Genomic DNA, 20,867 nt, shown 5'->3' with positions numbered 1-20,867 from the left:
GCGCTGCCCCCGCCGGCGCGGCCGCGGCGGGGCCCGGGGCGCAGCGTGGAGGCGGCGGCGCGCCCTGCAGGTCCCGGCGCTGGCGCGTGGCTCGGCCCGCTGATTGCCGCGCGGCCCGCGGCAGCCGGGAGAGGCTCGTAATGAATGACTTTATTTGCCGGGGTCCCGCTGAGAACAATTGAGTTTGTTATGGTAACAACGGATGCCAGCTTTCCGGGGCCCCGGGGGGCGCGGGCGCGGCGGCAGCCGGGAGCTGGGCAGCGGAGCAGATGATGCTCGCCGGGGCGAGGGCGCCGGGCTGGGGCCGGACGGAGCTGGCGTCGGGACCCGGCCTGGAGGGGCGAGGCCAGTTCAAATGGGGGACGCGCAGCGTGGAACCGGGATGGGAGTTCTTGATCATTCCTTGATGTTGGACAGGCCGGTCCTCCTGGGTGCGACTGCCACTCTTTCTTCCCTCTGTCCCAGAGCCTGAGTGGGTTCTGATCTTGCTGGATGATGCCCTGACATAAACTTTTTGTCTCTTGCACCGGTGGAAAATTAGAAAAAGGCACAAACACAAAGGCATCCCTTTTTCCAGTGACCTGCAGTGGCTTGGGAAGTTCGGGACTGGATTTTGACCCTGCCACCTGCGCTTTGCGCCCTGGAGAGAAGGCCTTCCTTCCATCTCTGTCTCCTGTGTGTATCCCCATGCTCTGTGGCCAGACGCCCGCCTCAGAAAACTCTTCTTGCCCCACACAGAAGGCTGCCGCATGGAGATGGCTGGCTCTGAGGCCTCACAGCCTTCTCCTGCCTCCTGCTTCCGACCTTGAGTTCCAAGGGCAGAAATTGTCTCCCATTCATCCCAGACGCCCTCAGTGCCCAGCATAGGGCCTGGCACACACATGAAAGTAGTAAGTGAGGGAATGGGCTTCTCTCTTCTTTGCAGAATCTCTTGCTTTCCCTCTGGTTACAGACGCCAGAGTTCCCTTTTCCAGTTCTGTTTTCAGGCACGCTGGCATTCCCTCACTCACTCACTCACCAAACAACTGAGAACCAACCTTTCATCCAAACAGGCCCTGGCCAGGGAGAGATCATGTAACCTGTGTGATGAGTGTGTGGCAGGCACCCACTATGTGCTCAGAGTTGGCAAAGGTATAATAAGTGCTTGCTGAGGGCCTTTCCCTTTGTCATGGCACTCAGCGATCCCTGGTGCCACCCGGTGACAATCATCACCCCACTCCCCATTTGCAGATGGACAAACTGATGCCCAGCGTGTTTGAGAGGCATCATGATGCAGTGGAATGGGTCTAGGCTGGGAATCTAACACTAGTTTGCTGTGTGAGCTTTGTCCATTTTCTTCCCCTCTCTGAGTCTCAGTATCCTTATCTATAAAATGGGGGAGTTGGAGATGATGGCCTCTGAGGACCAGTTGAGTGTGAGTTGTCTACAGGGAAGAGGGACCCAGGTCCCTGCTCCCAGTCCAGTTCTCTTTGGCTTTAAAGTGTGACCACTGGGAAAAAAATTGCCCTCCACCCTCAGCTGTACAAGGCTGATTGGTGAGAGCGAAGCACTTACTGTGTGATAGGCGAGTGTGGTGAGTGTGTATGTTCTAATACTGTTTTCCTTTGGCTGTTGGAAAAAATGAGGCTGGGTGCAGTGGCTCATGCCTGTAATCCTAGCACTTTGGGAGGCCGAGGTGGACAGATCGCCTGAGGTCAGGAGTTCGAGAACAGCCTGGCCAACATGGTGAAACCCAGTCTCTACTAAAAATACAAAAGATTACCCTGGCGTGGTGGTGTGCACCTATAATCCCAGCTACTCAGGAGGCTGAGGCAGGAGAATCGCTTGAACCTGGGAGGCGGAGGTTGCAGTGAGCCGAGATCGTGCCACTGCACTCCAGCCTGGGTGACAAGAGCAAAACTCCATCTCAAAAAAAAAAAAAAAAGAGAGAGAGGTTCAATAACCAGTCCAGGGCCACAGAGCCAGTAAGTCACAAGGCTGGGATTCAAACTCAGGCACTCTGTTTTCAGAGCCTGTGCATATAACCACTCTACTAGTTAGCAGAGGCAGCATATAACCCCCGTAACACCCCTCCCTTGCCCTACACCCCACCCGAGTCTTAGTCCCACCTGCCTTGCTCTTGGAGCTCCAATGCGCATTCTGCATGTTTTCAGGGCAGCAGCAGCGTTGATTTTTCAAGGTGATTTTTCTCTCCCTGGCCTTTCCCTCTTGACCTAGGTACAGACAGCTGAGAGAAGGCTCCAGCAGGGAGGAGAAGCTGCTGTAGGAACCTGGGACTCTTCTTGGCTCAGTCCTAGCTGGAATCTTGTATTTGGGAAATGGTTTTCTAAGAAGGGCAGAGGGAATCCAGGTCTTGTCTTTTAGGAACAAGTTTTGCTATTCATGATCAAGGAAGTACATTTATTTCACAGTTGGTTTTGGTATCTGTCTTTCTGTCCCTCAAAAAGGGTCTGGAGAACTCTCTCTCTCTCTAGCTTGATATCCCCTTTTTAGCAAGACAAATTAGGAAGATAGTCACTAATATGGGATAATCTCGAAGGGTGGAAGTGGAGGTGCCTTGGAATCATATATAGTGATTTTAAATCGTGTAACCCCAGTCGGGTGAGGTGGTTCATGCCTGTAATCCTAGCACTTTGGGAGGCTGAGAGGGGCGGATCCCTTGAGCTGAGGAGTTCAAGACCAACCTGGATGACATGGTGAAATCCCATCTCTATAAAAAATACAAAATTAGCTGAATGTAGTGGAAAAAAATCATATCAACCCAATGTTTCCTCTTAAAACAAGTATTTTGTAGTGCTTCCTTTGCTGTCCTAAAATGAAATTTAGAGGAAATCCACCCATACACATAATTTAAAAAATAGATTTAATGCCCCAATTGTAACAGAAAGAGGAAAGAAAAGTAAAATCATAATAAAATGATATATTTTCATTATGTAAATGCTCAGACATGACTACACCAGAAGACATAATAAAGTAGTTAGTTGCTTGCACTTAGGCATAGAATCTCCATGAATGCAGCAGCTACAAATGTGGACAGCTGTGTTTTTTGGCAACATAAATATCTCTGGCGGTGTTGCCATCAGCAAACTGATTTTCTGAAATTATGAACGTGTCCTGATAAAATTCCAACCAAAGCAAAGCATAATCTTCCCTCAATGTATATGGTGGTTGTATCCTTGGAAAAGTCAGTGTAAATGAAAACACCAAGTCTCTGTGTATATCAGTAACACAGAGTTACGTTCATGACTCACATATTTATAAAGAGTTTTCACCAACTTCAGTGTGTGATGGATCATTCCATAGATGTGTGAGATGCAGGCCAAGTATTTACTGGACTGTGCTGGGTAGCATCCCTGGCCCCATCCATTAAATGCCATAACTCCTCCCCCATAACAATATTAGTAATAATTTATAGATTTCCCAAATCTCCTCTGATCTCCTCACACTTATGGACAACCACTGGAATGAGTGGGTTTCTCTCTAGGGTGTCTTTCTTTTGGGAAGTTCTGTGGAGTCTGTTAAAAAGCAAAATCTGCGTGTATTGTGTACTCATTGTGTGCAAGACCTGACCCAGAGACACAGAAGCATAGCCTGATTTAGATGTGGAGCTGTGAAAGCTATGTGACCCCACTTCATGGGTGCCAAGCTCCCAGGGGCCTCAGTCAGTGAGCATACCCCCACCTGCATCTTATCCTTGTCTGGGATGCCCCTTGCCTCCTCCTTCATGCCCCCAAATCCGAATCTTGGCTCAGATGCCACCTTATCCTCCCAGGAAGCCTTCCCTGACCCCCCATCCTCCTGTACTGGACAGGTTCCCTCTGTCTCTAGACTCTCATTGCCTGCGGTTGAGGGCTCTCTTAGGATACTTTCACAAGCTAGGACTGTAAGTCCATCTCCAGGCCTTCTCTCCTTGACAGAGAATGGACTCCCTGAGGGCTCAGACTGGGTTCCCTGGCAGGGATTGAGGCCAGAGCACCAGCAACAGATCAATGTATGCTGGGACCAAGGGATTCACCTTAGCCAGGTACCCCTCTCTGTACACATCTTGTTCTTTTTATTTTTTTAATTTTACTTTCAATTTTTCTTTTGAGACAAAATCTCAGTCTGTTGCCCAGGCTGGAGTGCAGTGGCATGATCTCGGCTCACTGCAACCTCCGCTTCCCGGGTTCAAGTGATTCTCCTGCCTCAGCCACCCAGTAGCTGGGCCTACAGGTGCACACTACCACACCTAGCTAATTTTTGTATTTTTACTAGAGGCGGGGTCTTGCCATGTTGGGCAGGCTGTTCTCAAATTCCTGACCTCAGGTGATCCGTCTGCCTCAGCCTCCCAAAGTGCTGGGATTACAGGGGGGAGTCACAGAGCCCAGCCCTTGTTCTTTTTAATTTAGCAAATGGCTTCTGTTTTCCTGTCCTCACTCTCAGTCCTTACTGACTCTCAGGAGGTGCTCGCTGTGTAGACAGCACTCTCTCACATGCTCTGACCAGTGCTGTAGGCCTGGCACAATTTATTGACTCCATTGCACAGACGTGTTGAGAGAAGTATAAGAACACACAGCTGGCAAGCGGCAGAGCCAGAGCTCGCTCTCTGTGCTCCACCACTTTTGTCACTTAAACATTTACAAGGCAGAGCCTCTTCCCTGGGGTGTCATTCATCCATTTACTGGATGCCTGCGGTTGAGGGCTCTCTGAGGATACTTTCACAAGCTTGGACTGCAAGTCCATCTCCAGGCCTTCTCTCCTTGACACAGAGTGGGCTCCCTGGCAGGGCTTGGGACCAGAGCACCAGCAACAGATCGATGTATGCTGGAGCCAAGGGATTCACCTTAGCCAGGTACCCCTCTCTGTACACATCTTGGTCTTTTTATTTTTTAATTTTACTTTTAATTTTTTTTTTAAATAAAATTGATGTGGTATTGGGCACTGTGGTCTCAGAGGTAGGTAAGGCCTGGGAGACCCCATTGTTTTCCCTTAGGGGTTTTCCTCAGGGACCCCTTTGTTTTCCCTTAGGCCAGACATGGAAGGGGAGCATCAGATATCCCCTGGGAGGGTGTGGCCACTATTTCCCAGCAGGAGGTCACATGGGAGCAGCTGTCTCTCTTCTCCTTTTTACCTGTTTTGTTTGTTTGTTTGTTTGTTTGCCAGTTTCAGTGAAATTCACTCTATAAGTATTTATCGTGCTCCTGCTATGTGTGCTAGGGATTGTCCTAGTTGCTGGGAACACAGCAATGAACAAGACAGACAAAAGTGTTTGCCCACATGAGTGACATTCTAAGGAGGAAAGACAATAACTAAATAAGGAAAATAAGCAGCATGCTGTTCAATGCTCTGGAGGAAAACAAAGCTAGGTGAGGAGACAGGGAATGAAGCAGGGCTGAGTGGGAGCCTTTGCTGTTTTTGGAGGGTGGTCCTAATGATGAGCTGACGTTTGAGCAGAGGCCTTAATGGAGGGAGGAGTGAGCCAGGCAAATATCTGGGGGAGGAAGTTTCCAGAGAGAGGAAACAGCAAGTGCAAAGACCTCAAGGCCGAGTGAGCTTGGCATGACTGTGGAACCCTAAGGAGGCGAGTGTGACGGGAGCAGAATAAGCGGTGAAAGAGTGGGAGGAAACGAGGTCAGAAAGGTGGGATTGCAGGGTGGGTACTCAGATTGGTACCAGTAAGGCCTGGTAAACTGTGAGGGGCTGTGGGTTTTGCTCAGAGTGGGAGTAGACAGCAGCCTAGAACCTCCAACAGGGAACTTCAGAGGCACATTTCCTCCCCTACCTCCAGTGAGTCACTCACTCCAGCATACCTTCCCTCCTAATCACCTCCCAAACCTACCCCCTTCTCTGGGTAGCCATTCCAACCATTAGCTCTGTCCTGGCTGAGGGCTTCCACTCGACCCTGGACCTCAGTCTCATCTCCCTCCAACAGGGTCTCTACACTGTGGCCAGATTAGATCGTATGACCCTCCTCCCCCAACCCTTCTGTGTCTGGAATTGTGAATGTATTGATATCATCAGACAAGGGACTGACTGCAACAGAGACTGGGGAATCTGGGGTGTGGGGATTGGGGCTGCTGGTAGATGGGTTGTCATTTTGTCTGGGAGGCAGTGCAATGCAGTGCAGTGGGTGGCCCAAAGCCCCTCCCCCAACCCTCAACCAGCTCCTAATCCCCAGCCCGGTCTCTGGCTTCAGCAATGGCTCCCCCAAGAGGCACCTGCTTTATTTATGGCTTCTCCCCAACTCCCCGCAGGCAGAGGAAAGTCCATTAGTGTGTTTGCAGACTCTGCCAGCTCTGAGCAGATGCAAAGCTTATTTGCAAACTGTCATTGCCCTGGCCTCCTCCAGAGACTCTCATGCTGGGCTCAGCCTTGTGCCTCCAAGAGCCACCTCCCTCAGGCAGCCACCGGGGCAAGCCGCTTTCCTGATTTCCCTAAGCATAGTCTTGGCTTGGAGTTGGGAAAATTAAATTAAATGCCACGAAGGAAACATAGCAGTGCATTGGGCCATGTTGACAGTAGAGAATGAAGTCCTCTCTGTTGATAGAAGCTCATTGTTTTGACATAAATTAGGGAGGCATTGAGAGAAAGTGGAAAAAGTCTTGAGCTGAGGACCTGGGACCCAAGTTCAAGTCTCTGTTAGGCTGCTGAGTATCTTGGTGATTTGGGGCAACAGTTTATTGCCTTCTGAGCCTCAGTTTCCAAGTTGCACAAGGAGCTGCAGACAGGCTTGGAATCCACTCCAAGCTCCAGAATTCTCTGATTTGAATTTTGGGGATGTTTCTTTCATCCAGTGAGCTGGGGACAAAGCGATTTGTCCAAAATGGCTCAGTAATTCTGAAATTGCCTGGAGACTGGCCTCATTGGGGTACAAGGCACTGAGGAGTTGAGACACCAGGGCTCTCAGTCTCACTTGGCCTGATCACTCTGCTGTGTGACCCTGGGCAGGCCACGTTCCCTCTCTGAGCCCATTTTCTCATCTGCAAAATGGAATTGTAATCTCCTGCCCATCTCCTGAGATTATCATGAGAATCAGATAAGCTGATGAATGTTTCATGTGCCACAGGAATATGTATTTGAGGGGTGCGATTGTTATTATTTTGTTGCTGTTATCCTTTTCAGATGTCTAGGCATGCACACTTGCCAGTGTAATACAAGAATATGCCCATATAGGGTACAGAGCCCAAACAAGTCAATTTAACTACAGGAGAGGGAAATAATGGTGCTTCTCTGAATAATGAAGAGCCCTTCTTATAAGTTGTGCTTGTTCAGTTCCACGCCCTCATAAATCCACCATTCCTGTGTGTGTATTTGGTGGAAAAACACACCACAGACATACACAAAAGCCTCTTGAGTTCTTTTCAACTGGGACAGGAGATGACACACGTTGGCAGACAGAGGCTGATCTCTGTGTATCCAAGAGGAGTCAAGCCAGTCTGAGTACATCTAACAGGTCAAGCTCTGAAATGAAGAAGCAATAAGCCAGTGAAATGGTACTATCACCGAAACATGATTGATCAATTGAATTCTATCAGAGACAGTGGACAGTGAGATTAACTCAGGCCTGATAGGTTCAATGAGTTAAAGCATGATGTTCATTTCAGCTTCATTTCACCAGTCTTTGCTTGTGAAATTGGTCAATCAATAGAGGTTGAAGATCATATATATATATATATATATATACACACAGATATCGGGGACCATCTTATGGGGAATATAATCTTGGTAGTTGGCTCCTGGCTGGGGCTGCCTGCTGCGGGTAATGGAGACAGAACAGGGACTCCATCAGTCCCATCGAAATGGCCTGATATCTTCTCCAAATGAAAAGTATTTTTGGATCTCTGATGATTTATCTTTTTTTTCCTCCCTCTCACTTTGATCTATGACAAAACCCATACCCATCTTGGAGAAATATAGTGATTTCTCCTGAAAACATTTGTGCAATGATCAGATAGATACACTTCAAATACGAACCTTCTTTTTAGTTATATCGTCCTTGGGAAAAAAAATGCAGACAGTAATTTAAAAACTCAAATGGAGGTAATGCAAAGATATCAGAGTAAATATGATTTTTAAGCGCTTTTATTTATTTATTTGTTTCTGTGCAGTGGGGGATGGGAGACAGACTGCTGTGTGCATGAAGGCCATAAACGGGATGTATGCAGAAGTCCTTCCAGGTATAATTAAAATGAAGCCTTTCGCATTCTTTGATCTCATTTAAAAGCACAATTCACAGAAACAAATCACCCTTTTGCTCCCAGTAATATTTCATTTGCTTCAGAATATTTTCACTATGGTGGTTAACATCCTTTTTAATTAGTGTGCATATCCCTCTGTAAGGTGGGGTAATTAGGGACTACTGTACGAGGTAATGGACTTGGACAGTATGGATTAGAGAGAACAGACTTGCCCTGTGGCAATGCATCAGGTATTACTTCCTTTCTGCCTCTTCTTTGAGGTCGTCTTGATTCATTTTAGCACAAAGAAATCCCATCTCTTCATACCAACACCATGAAAGCTTCAATAATGTATTTGCACTGTTTGTATATCAGAGTGTATATTAGGTTGTGGATAATGGATAGTAATGCTGAACAGCTCGACAGAGAGGGAAGAGCCTCTCACACTTCACGCCCTTTCCCCTCCTGCAACTCCTGAATTCTAATCATGCTGAATTATAGCCGTTCCCCTGCACCATGCTTTCTGTGCCTCCAGGCAGTCGCAGATGCTGTTCCCTCTGGTTGGAATGCAATTCCTCTTCCCTGGGCATTTCTTTGGCTAACTCCATCCTTAAGACTCAGGGTAAGCCTGGATGCAGTAGTTCATGTCTGTAATCCCAGCACTTTGGGAGGCCAGTCTGGCCAACATGGTGAAACTTGGTCTCTACTTAAAATGCAAAAAATTAGTCAGGTGTGGTGGTGCATACCTGTAGTCCCAGCTACTTGGGAGGCTGAGGCAGGAGAATTGCTTGAACCTGGGAGGCAGAGGTTGCAGTGAGCCAAGATGGTGCCATTGCACATCCAGACTGGACAACAGGGTGAGACTCAGTCTCAAAAAAAAAAAAACCCCAAACAACAAACAAAAAAAGACTCAGGCTACATCTTTTCCAGGGGGCCGTTCTTGGGCTACACTTGCCCTTAGTCTGGATTAAGTGGAGTGAGTGAGTGTGGAGCAGACTCTGGAACCAGACTGCTTGAGTTCGGACCCTAGCTTCTCCACTTCTTAGCTGTGTGATCTTGGGCAAGTTACTCTTTTTTTTTTCCTTCCTTCCCCCTACCCCCCAATCTTTAGATCCTGTGACTAGGCAAGTTGTTTAACCCTCTGCCTCAGTTTCCTCATCTGTAAAATGGGAGGAAGCAATAACAGACTTGACATCTTAGGGTTTTCGTGAGGATCCAATAGGGAAGGTGCTTAGAACAGTGTCTCCCAGAGTGAGCTCTGAATAGGGTCTGGCCACTTCCATTAGGCTCCTAGAGCTGTGTCTGCTTCTTAGGCTCCTAGCACTTATTGTACTACATTGCAATTATTCACTTGTCTTCGTCCTCCACTAGGAGACAGGGGTTAAGACTTGAAGCGCTCTGTAGCTCTGGTGGGAAGCCCAGGACCAGATACTTGTATGTTGCTCAGGGATCAACGGATCCAGGATGCTTGAGGCAGGAGTCAGAAGCCTCATGTCCAAGCTTACCTTGAATCTGCTGTCTGGCCCCTGACAGATCCCTTTGCCGTCTGGCCTCCCCTTTGCCATCCTCGAATGTGGAATCACCAGCCCTTGGGGCCTTTCCCACACTGACAGCCTATGACTCATTGGGTAACACCCGGCACAATCAGATTCACTCTGGTCAAACCTGAACGTATTTGGCAATTTTACAATTTCACGTTTTCCTTCTCTGAGTAGAAAGATTGAGTGAAACTAATGGCTGAATAATGGTAGTTTCAATGGAATCTTTCTCCATGCCGCCTTGATTTTTCTCAGTCTGCAGCCCCAGTTTAGGAGAGGATTTAGAAAATGACTCAGAACATTGATTTTTGTTCCGGGCTACCAACGGACGTTTCCAGCCCAGCCACCCTCGTCCCCAGCATGGGACCTGGCTCATAGTAGATGTCCTAGAAGCATTTGCCAACTTAACTTGATTACCTGTACCCGGAATCCCCTCTCTTACCTTGGCATCTTGTTTCCCAGTCCTGACTCTTATTGTCCCTTCTCCAGGACCCCCCTCCCTGTTGTTAGTCATCTCCAGGTCACTGTAAGCACCCCAAACAGCACCATGCAGAGAATCGAAGCTCTGTAATGAGTTTGAGCTTGACTGTGTGAACAGCATTTTGTTGTTGTTGTTGGACTCTGAGCAATATATGACTTGCTGCATTTTCCTTTTGGTATATGCTGCCGGGGAGCTTAGAGCTCAACTGAGGTTTAGTAGTTTATCATCCACTCTAGTTCAAAATTTTGTGAACAGCCTCAAATCTGTCTTAGAAGTAGGTGGGACATAAACTCTTAGTTGTTTCACTTTTTCCTCCTCTGAGATCACTGATATAATAGAGGTCACTCCTGAGTTCTCCAACGATACCAGCGACTGTCCTAGTGCTGACTTCTGAGCCATACAAGCCTTTCTAGCTTAATCATTCAGTCAACAAACATTGATTAGCATCTCCTCTGCTTGAGGTAAATGAGACAGGGGCGCTGCCCTCAGCTCATACTTTAGCAGGGAAAAAAATACTAATTCTAGAAACAGCTCATGTTTATTGAGCGCATACTATTGAGTTATGCTAAGTATTTTACATGTATTCTCATTAAATTCTCTCATCAACTCCAGACACTATTATTATTCCATTCTACAGATAAGAAAATTGAGGATTAGAGCAGTTAAAGAAGTTGCTCAAATATCATGGGCTTGTGAGAGACAGAGTGCTGGGATTTGAACCTGGGCCCACATGAGTTTGGAGTGCCCAGGCTTCCCCACTGTTCTGTACCGGGTCTGCCACAGTGCTCAACTTCACTTTAGTGCATGTAGGAGCTGTGCGAATGCTCTGCTGTGTTATCTTGGGCAAATTACTTCATCTCTCTGTGCCAGCTCCCTTAACTGTAAAGTGGAGATTCCAGGAGGACTGAGTTCACAGGATGGTTTGTGAAGAGTAAAATCCAGGCCAGAGTGGTGGCCTGTGGAACATGCTGAGGAGACCCAGAAGAAAGGGTGGTGAATTCAGCCTTTGGATTTGGAGGCAGGCTTCAGAGAGGAGGCAGTTTTTAGACTGAGTCTTGCTGGGCAGGAGGGAACGGCATGCCAGCAGAGGGTGCAGAATGTCTGGGGGCACTGGGGAGCAGTGGTGAAGGGACACATGAGGGCTGACAAACGGCCTGCTGGGGTGGCTTTGTGGGGTGAAGTGGGGGGTGACCCTGACTAGAGGAGCAGGTCATCGAGGCCTCAGGGGCTCAGGCTTTGTCCTCAGGGAGCCTTAAAAGGGTTTTCTTGATGAAAATGAGGGTGACAGCAGCTAGCATTATTTGGACACTAAACTCTGTGCCAGGTGCCGTGTTAAAGTGTCATGGAGATTATCTCATTTAATCCTCACAAAAGCCCCACGAGTTGTCCTGCATACTGTTACTTTCAGTTCACAGATGAGGGGACTGAGGGCTTTCATCTTAGCAGCTGACAGGAAGAATAAAGGGAGGTGTCCCGAGTGCTGGATCTGCAGATAAGAGACCTAGGTACAAATCCCAGCATTGCCACTTTGAGCTGAGTGACCTCAGTGACTCAAGCTCTCTGAGCCTCAGTTTTCTCATCTGTAAAATGGAATAAGAATACATACTTCATAGAGATGTTCTGAGGGTCAAAGTAACTGAAGAATGCACAAATAACTTGGCTCAGTGCCTGGCACTGAACAGCGCTCTCTCTGGGGTGAGAACAGGGGGTGTGGGGAGCTTTGCAACCCTGTTATCTCTGTCAGCCCCACTTCGTTCTTTGCTTTTGACAGACGATGCTCTCCCAATCTTGCACAAGGAGTTTTGCTAACATAGTCCCAGAACAAATCCCCTGGCTTCCTATCCCTTTTAAAAAATTATTTGTGTTTTTTTTTTTAAGAGACAGAGTCTTGTTCTGTCACACAGGCTAACGTGCAGTGGTGCCACCATAGCTCACTGAAGCCTTAAACTCCTGGGCTCTAGCAATCCTCTTGCCTCAGCCTCTCAAGTAGCTGGGACTACAGGCCTGCACCACCACACCCTGGCTAATTTCTTAATTTTTAAATTATGATTATTTTTGAGACAGAATCTTACTGTGTTGCCCAGGCTGGAGTGCAATGGCATGATCCTGGCTCACGAAAACCTCTGCCTCCTGGGTTCAAGTGATTCTCTTGCTTCAGCCTCCTGAGTAGCTGCAGGTGTGCACCACCACACATGGCTAATTTTTGTATTTTCAGTAGAGACAGGGTTTTGCCATGTTGGCCAGGCTGGTCTTGAACTCCTGACCTCAGGTGATCTGCCCGCTTTGGCCTCCCAAAGTGCTGGGATTACAGGCATGAGCCACCACACCCAGTAATTTTTTATTTTTATTTTTTTGTAGAGATGGGGATCTCACCATGTTGCCAAGGCTGGTCTTGAACTCCTGGCCTCAAATGATCCTCCCACCTTGGCTTCCCAAAGTGCTGGGATTATAGGCAGGAACCACTGCTCTCAGCCTGAAATAATTATTTAAGTTATAAATTAGCATGGTCTGAATTTGATGGATCTCTGCTTTATAGGTTGTTTTGAGAATTAGCCATTGCAGCCACCTGAAGATGCCAACTCCAAGCTCTTTGGGCTCACTTGACCCAAACTGGAAAAATGCCCCAAGTCACATCAGTTCATCTTGCCAGTCACCCCAGTTCTGTACTCCTGTGGCAGATGACCCATCAGGACCTGCTCTGTCCCGCATCCTCACAAGGGAGGCAAGTCTAGGAGTACAGGCAGTGCCAGAGGCCTGTGGTTACAAGCAGCAAACTGGGCTCATCTAGAGACAGCCCTGGACCCTGGGGTAAGGTGGGGGTGTTGTAGTGCATAAAACAGGAATGGGATCTGGGAGTTATTCTCACAGTTTCTTCTTTTGTTTTCTTTCTTTCTTTCCTTTTTTTTTGAGACTGAATCTTGCTCTATTGCCCAGGCTGGAGTGCAATGGTGCAATCTTGGCTCACTGCAAACTCCATCTCCTGGGTTCAAGAGATTCTCGTGCCTCAGCCTCCTGAGTAGCTGAGATTAGGGGCGCCCACTACCACGCCCGGCTAATTTTTGTATTTTTAGTAGAGTGGGGGTTTTACCATGTTGGCCAGGCTGGTCTCGAACTCCTGACCTCAAGTGATTCACCTGCCTCGGCCTCCCAAAGTGCTGGGGTTACAGGCATGAGCCACCGTGCCCAGTCTATTTTCATAGTTTCAAACAGTTTAAGAGTAAATATATCCCTGTGAAGAAAAAAGAGAGTTATTCCTGTCTCTGACTTTCCCCCAGCACTCCCACTGCCCCCAACCAACAGGCCTCTCATCACATGAGTGCTCATTCAAGAGAATGGGATCCTCTTGGTTGGCTCAGGCAGTCTCTTAGGGGTGGGATGGATTATAGCCAGGGAGTCCCCTGTAAAGACTGCACAACAACCAAAATGGGAAAATAAGTCAATGGTCATTTAATACTACTTAGCAGACAAAATCCAGGTGGATTTTGGTGGAGAAAGGGGTTAGAAATGATCAACTCAGCTACCTTAGCTTACTATCGGTGCCTCTGAGGCTCAGAGGGAGAGGAACTTGCCTGGGCCCACACAGCAAGTAAGGGCAGAGCTGGGGCTAGAAGCCAGGACTGCTGGCTCCCAACCCTTTTCCCACTGGGCCCTGCTACTGCCCTGCCATGCTAAGGAGCAGCTGTGAGGATGAAGGAAGCTGTATAAGGGCTCTGGCCTAGGCCTGGGTTGTAGAGAGGAACTGGACTCTGAGAAAGGCTGGAGGCTGACCTGGTGGCTCTAGCCTCCTTTCCTGGGGCTCTACAGCCTCCAGATGGGGTTACATCCCAAAAGCCATGATGCTAGAAGGGATTTCAGAGATTCATGTTTGTTTTTATATTTTTCCTCCCAGTGAGTGTCTACAGACATAAGGTGCATGATAATTTTTAAAGAAACAAACCAGAACCCTCCAAGAAAAATGCAAAACCCCTGAATCTGCTGTGCTCTGAAGAAAATGGAATGGGTTTATGATCTTTTAAGACACACAAGAGACAGCTTTCTCTTGACAGATGGGAATCTGAGGCTATTTTGCTTCCTCCCTTTTTGCGTGACCAGACCCGATTGTGTAAAGCTTTTAGCTTCAAAGCTGGGTTGTGAATAACATTGGTTTAACCTGAAATTTAAAGCCAGCATTTCTTTGCTCCCCGAGACGGGGCTTCCTGCCCCTTGCTCCCCTGAAGCTAGCTTCCAGAATGTTAATTCTACGAGCCATGGTTGACTAAGCCCAGCACTGGGTCTATTACATATTATTTGATTTGGAGTAGAAAAAAAAGATTTAAAGATACCATGCCCCCTGTATACCTTTGTACTTTCGCCCATGTCTGTCCATATATTTAAGCATACCATTCACATTGTGAGTTCAGACTTTTCTCCCTGGAATAAAATGGGTCTGAGCATTTCTGTAGCCTACCTCCAAGACCACATTCTCCAATTAAGTCAGACAGCATCTTCACGGTGCAGATGAGAAATGCTACGGAAGCTTACACCGGAGGCCTGGAGGTTCAGACCTGCCCTTGTGCAGGGGCTGATTTGGGGTATTCATTTTTGCAGCTGTCTCTGAGCATATAATCTGTTTGTTGGTTCATTCTCACTGAGGACCCACTGTGTGCCACACCAGAGGCAGGACAGAGGGTCCCTGACCTCTTAGGACCATGTGCTTTTTCCTTCAGAGTACTTACCTTGGTTGATACTTGCACCTTTACTGGTCCGATTATTTTCAATTACTGTTTGCCACCTCCTCTGGACATAACTCCATGGAGACGAAGGCTGGGTCAGCTTTTGCCCATCACTGTGTCCCTGGCATTAGCACTCACTAAGCTTGGTGGAGGGAAGAATGATGAATGAGTGAGGTCACATGGAGGGATCCTGACATTTTCAGATCAGACATGCAGAGTGATGGTGCATGTCACACTAGTCACAGGTAGTACCAATTCGTTCATTTATTCCACAGATATTCGCTTTGGAGGAGAGAGAGATGAATTACCTCCCACCTTTCCCCCGAAGGTAGCTCATAGCACAGTGTGGGAGTGAAGGGTCCAGGGGACGTGGTTTCTAAGGTAAGGGAGAAAGTGGTCAGAGCCCTAAGAACGGGAGCTGGAGGACCGGCTGGGGCATGAAGGAAGGAATCCTGGAGGAGGAGACATGTGTGCCTTCTGGCTGTGTCTGTCTGAAAAACAATGCCTGTGTCCCTGGAAGATGGTTTCCATTCCATATGGGCACAGTGGATCACCTGCGGCTCAACAGGCTAATCAGCGTATCACCTTTAAACACCCACAAATGCAAGCTCCTACTTCCGCCGGCCCCTAGTACCAAAAGAGGAGGCTTGGGAGCTGAGTTTAGAAAGCATGCCCTGACCTAGGGGAACGAGCGATTTGGGCCCTGGGACTGAGAAATGTGGAGGGCACATGCTTCCTCAGCACTTCCAGTAGCTCCTCAAGACTCCTGCAGCAAGGCTCAGATCCTCTCTCTGGCCTCTGGGGTTGTCTGGCTCGATCCCTCCCAGCCTCTCCAGATTCTCCTGGGGCCTCTTCCCTCTCTCCCTCTGTTCCTTTCACCCCCTTCTCTCAGGGCCTTTGTACCGGCCCTTTGTCTCCCCGGTCTGGCACCCTCTCTGCCCCACCCCCTTTCCCTGGTCACTCCTCACTGTTCCATGCAATTCCTCTTGGAGACTTCCCTGACTCCTCTCACAAGAGGCCACTCCCCTCCCCACTACACATGGTCACATAGATATATTTTTATGCTCTCTTTTCACCCTAGCATCAGTCACAGTTGTTTGTAATCCTATGTTTATTCGTGTGATTACTTGACTAAAGTGGGCTGCCCTCTCTAGATTGTAGGGAGAGAGGTTTGTCTTGCTCATCACTGTATCCCCTGTTTTTGTTTATTTTTAAAATGTATTTACTTAAAAAATATTACCTGATACAGAGTAAATATTTTATCAATATGCGTTAAACCAGTGAAAACTGGTTATGTGTTTTGGAGTGTCCGAAGCCTTCTTAAGGAAATGACAGACACTATTGCATTTATTTCCCTAGTAAAGGAAGCAAGCAAGGTGCTGGTGGGGCGAGAGTGGTGAGGGCAATCGTGGGACAGGGTGAGTGCCCAGAGAGGTGGGCTCTGCCCAGCTCACAGCCCTTCCAGGAAAGTCTACCTGCCTCAGCCTCCCAGGTGCTGGAATGACAGGCTCAGTTGACAGGGGCCATGGCTGACTCTCAAAGAGACAGAGCAGGATGCAGCCAGTTCGCTTCTGGGAAGACTCTGCAGAGAGGGGCGCGGGTCCAGCAAGGCTGCCTGTGCTCAGGGGCTGTGTGGTGTCCTCGGGGGAGGGTCTCCTAACACCCGCTGTGTGTACACTTGAGAGCCCGTGTGCCCTGAGCCTTTACTCTGTGCTGGGCTCTACTGGGTGACCAGACAGTGACCTTGCCCGCAGGGGCCCTCAGTGGATCCATTCCCTCTGAGCTTTGGGCTCTGAGCTGTGGAAAGAGCCTGGCCCATGAGTCCCATGGGAGAGGGATCAAGCCTGAGGATGTCTCTGGGAGGATGGCCTGGCTGGCTGGGAGAGGCCCCCTAGAGGGGCAGAGTTGAGGGGGTGTGATGGAGCAGCCTGGGACAGAGCCAGGCCTCGGCAGGAGTCGTTAGGAGATGGCTGACAGGAAGGAGGCTTCGCTAAGAGTTTTGGGCCTGGCTGGCAGGGTTGGGGCTGGGAAGTATAACCAAAGCTGGTGGAGGGAGAAGCTTTTTGAAAGTGATGTGCCCCTTCTGACAGGGAGGAACTTGGGGGTGCACTGGGGACCAAGGCCAACATCATGCTTTTGCAGGAGTGACTGGGACCAGGATGACTGGGCAGAGCCACAGCTGAGTAGGAAAAACTGAGCTGTCTTTCCTGGTGTGCGTGTGCCTGTGCATGTGTGTGCAGAGAACCTTTGAGAAAAGGATCATTTGGTGGGTGCTGACCAATGGAAGAACACTGCAGGGCAGACAGACTGGGCCATGAGCTCCCGTACCTGCTAGTCTTGGTGACCTTGTGGGAATGGTCCCCGTGGGGATGGGCTATGATGGGAGAAGGGTCTCTGAGGATGATGTCCTCTGGGCAGGAGCAGGCACCTGCCTTGTGGAAGGCCAGGGTCACAGGCTGCTAGAGGAGGGGCCTAGGCTTCAGGCTGGGGAACGTTGGTCAGAGAGACCAACTTCTGCCTTGGCCCACATGTAGGAGTATCTGGTCACTCAGGCTGTGGCCCAGCCTACAGTAGCCTCTTGGGTCAAAATTAGTGGGGAATCCATTTTCTCAGAGGGCTTGTGAGCTGTCTCTGCAGACCCTTCCTATAGAGGATGCTGGGTCCTCTGAGCCTGTTGGCTTCTACAGGGGATCTGAAAGGCCAAAACACAAAGCTGCTATCTTTGTTCAAATGTCAGTCCTGCATTGCAGTTGTCTCCAGATAAGTACAGTTGAGGAAGCACTGACTTTTGGCTGAGTCTTGATGACACCACATCCCACTGCTTCATGCTCCTTAGTCTGGCCTCATTCCTCACATGAATGGGAGCTGGCCATGACGGATGAAGTCCAGTCTAGGGCAGGAGTGTGCTGGTGGGGGCGGGGGTCAGACAAGGCCTTGAGTAAGGGCACCTTTTAGCATGAGAGCAGACCCGTGCTGGTTTTCCCCAGGGCTTCCTGACTGCAGGAAGATGTCCCAGATGCCTCACCTCTGGGCCTGGGTTTCAAAAAGCCTCTGGTCAGCCTTGTGTGAGCAATGTGGTCCCAGAGAGCCCTGGGGAATGATGTACCTCCTGAGGCCATTTGCTCGCTGGAAACATTTGCCCTCTCTGCTTGATTTTATTTTGAACAGTTCCAGCTTGAGACTCAACAGAAGATATTTCATCGCATTTGTTTCTTTATTGATAATTCATAATATTTCTTTTGACATGTAAGCATCATCACCAGAGACTGTTACAGTGTGAATAGCTAACAATACAGAACACAGAGGAAATTTAATCTTATACTTACTTAATTTACATTTTGTAATAGGCAGTACATTTAAACTTCTGAAGCCAAACCAAACCAAAGAAAAACATGCCATGAAAAGTCTCTCCCCCTCACCTCCACTCACTCACTTCCTACCTCCCTGAATGAGCAACTACTGTAAATGTCTCTCATATATCCTTTGGAGAGATCTATATTGCACATAGTCTTATTTTGTTCCTTTTTACACAAAAGGTTGTACATTATACATGCTGTGCTGTACCTTGTTTTTTATTTTTTAACATAACAATGTATCTTGAAGATCTTTTCATATCAATTCACAGAAGGAAGCCTCATTCCTTTCTGCGGCTGCACAGTTTTCCATTATGCAAGTATGCCTGGCCGCGTTAACCAGCCCCCGCCCCCAAATAAACTCTCGGGTTGTTTCCAGTCTTTTGCTACAAGAACCTTGTACATACATCACTTCTCACATGTGTAATTTGAGCTGTAAAATAAATTCCCAGAAGTGCAATCGCTATATTGAAGGGAAAGTGCATTTATGGTTTTGACAGATTTGTCGACTTGTCTAGCACAGGTGTTGTTACCACTTCCACCAGAATTGTATGAGAGTCCCATTTTCCTACAGTCTTCCTAGCACAGTGTTTCACTGACCGATCACATGATGTGGTAGCAAATGTCCAGGGTAAGGACCTCAACTCTGGGAAAACCTGTACCTCCCAGGAGTGTCTTTAGGACAGGAGGGGCAGGAGCACCTGATGACTAGGCCTGCGGGTCAACCCAAGCTCGAATCCTCAGGCAAACCAATAAATCTCTCTAGGTCTCAATCTTCTCATCTGCAAAGTGGGGAGAATAACCTACTTTGAGGGTCCTCATGAGGATTAGATGAGATGATGCATGTCAAAAGGACTTTGCACAGTCCCTGGCACATGGCTGCAGGAGGCTGGCCCTGCACTCACCAAGCAGGTGACTTTGGCCAAGGCGGTGCCTTACCTGAGCCCCTGCCGGTGTCTTCTCTGGTCAGGGAGGGAGTTGGGGTTAGGTCCTCTTCATCGTCTCAGGGTCTGACCTGTCTTTCTTTAGCAACGTGTATAACCTCCATTCACCCTTCCTCTCTCCTGCTCATCAAAGGTATTCAGGAGTCTCCAGTGCCGAACGGCCACTCGCTTCCAGGCAGAGATTTCCTCCGGAAGCAGATGCGCGGAGACCTGTTCACACAGCAGCAGCTGGAGGTGCTGGACCGCGTGTTTGAGAGGCAGCACTACTCAGACATCTTCACCACCACAGAGCCCATCAAGCCTGAACAGGTGCGCCCCGTGATGCATGCCCGCCACACCTGCCACTGCCACACCAGCCCAGCCACTTTCCCGAAGGCAGAGTCATCTGGCAAGGGGTGTGGGTGAGGGCACACCAGGTTCTTCTCAGAGAGGTCTCTTCAGTGTTCTTGGCCAAACTTGGGCAGTCACTACATCCCACGAGGCCAGGAGGGCTTGTCTGGGGCTCCAGTCGCTGGCCAGCCGGGGGGTGGGTGACTTCTCTGGCTGCTCTCGTGTCCTTTCCAAGGACTCTTTGGACAGAAGGGTGTGATGATCTTCCGGGACACTTAAGGTGGTCTTGGGTCATTATCTTGTCAGTCAGGGTGATGGTGGAAATATGTAACCAGCACGTGGCCTGGGGGCTCACTGGCTGTGAACAGTGGAATGACGGAGCAGGCGGGTATCCCACTGTCTGCCCTCTCACCAGCTCACCCTGTCATGCTTTTAGTAACTGAATACAAGAGTCTGGAGATAAAGAAATGTCTCATTGCACAAACTCCCACCTGGGTTATTTGCAAGAGAGGGAGAAAGCAGGAGGGCCAGCCCTGGCTGACTGGCTGGCTGCTATACCCTGGGTGGAGTAGTCACTACCTGTGACTATAGAGATGGGATCACGAGGCTCGGCCCAGTGACAGGCTCCTGAGGCCTAACTAACGTCCCTGGAGTACCAGATTCAATTCATAAGACTATTTCCTGACACCCAGTGTGTGCCAGGGGCTTGACAGGTAACCTTGCAGGCTAGACATGGCTCTGGACCGCCAAGCGCTCCCACCTGGTGGGCCAAGCAGAGAGACTCCACAGACAATAACTTTCCCCAGCACTTTCCTCGCTGGTACTAGTGGTGAGAACTGGCGGCACTGAGCTTCCACTAAATGCTAATTAGAGGATGCTTCTGAATTTTCTCCAAAAAGTCATTCCAAATAGTGTAGGCTCCCTGCACAGCTCCCATGGAGAGGCGAGGTGCTGGAGAGAACCGTGGGTGGTGAGGGAAGAGCAGGGCCTCTGGGGCCACCTGTCTATGACAGTCTGTCTGTGTCTGAGCAGTTTCTGTGAGAGCTCTTGCAGACCTTCTAGCCACTTTGTTTTCAGAGGGTTAAACTAAGGTCCAGAGAAGCAGAGCAGCTTGCCTAAGGCCATCCTGCAAGACATGCATTCACATAACAAATACGATGAGTGTCTACTTTGTACAAGCCATGGAGCCATGCACCGGGTCACATCAGTGAACAAGATGGGCTTGGACCTCCCCTCAGGGAGCTTACAGACTTGCAGAAGAATCCCAATAAAAGAATTTCCTGAAGGGTCATGGGTTACAGGTGTACTTGGTGCTGAGGAGGAGGTGTCTGAGGTTCTCTGAGAGCCTAAAGG

The 20,867-nt window shown here is 48.9% G+C and overlaps 1 protein-coding gene across 2 annotated transcripts in view; it reads left to right on the top strand.

Moving 5' to 3' along the window:
* Positions 1–20,867, top strand: part of PAX5 (paired box 5) — a 196,667-nt gene that overhangs the window by 48,022 nt on the left and 127,778 nt on the right. For both annotated transcript variants that reach the window (XM_007968719.3, XM_007968720.3), the window contains exon 6: positions 19,318–19,493. In XM_007968719.3, the coding sequence (XP_007966910.1) occupies positions 19,318–19,493 (176 nt within the window). The remainder of the gene's footprint in view (positions 1–19,317; positions 19,494–20,867) is intronic.

The sequence above is a fragment of the Chlorocebus sabaeus genome, chromosome 12 (assembly GCF_047675955.1).
Source record: "Chlorocebus sabaeus isolate Y175 chromosome 12, mChlSab1.0.hap1, whole genome shotgun sequence".
Lineage (NCBI taxonomy): Eukaryota > Metazoa > Chordata > Mammalia > Primates > Cercopithecidae > Chlorocebus > Chlorocebus sabaeus.
The sequence above is the reverse complement of the archived record's forward strand: the minus strand, read 5'-3'. Positions and strand labels throughout refer to the sequence as shown.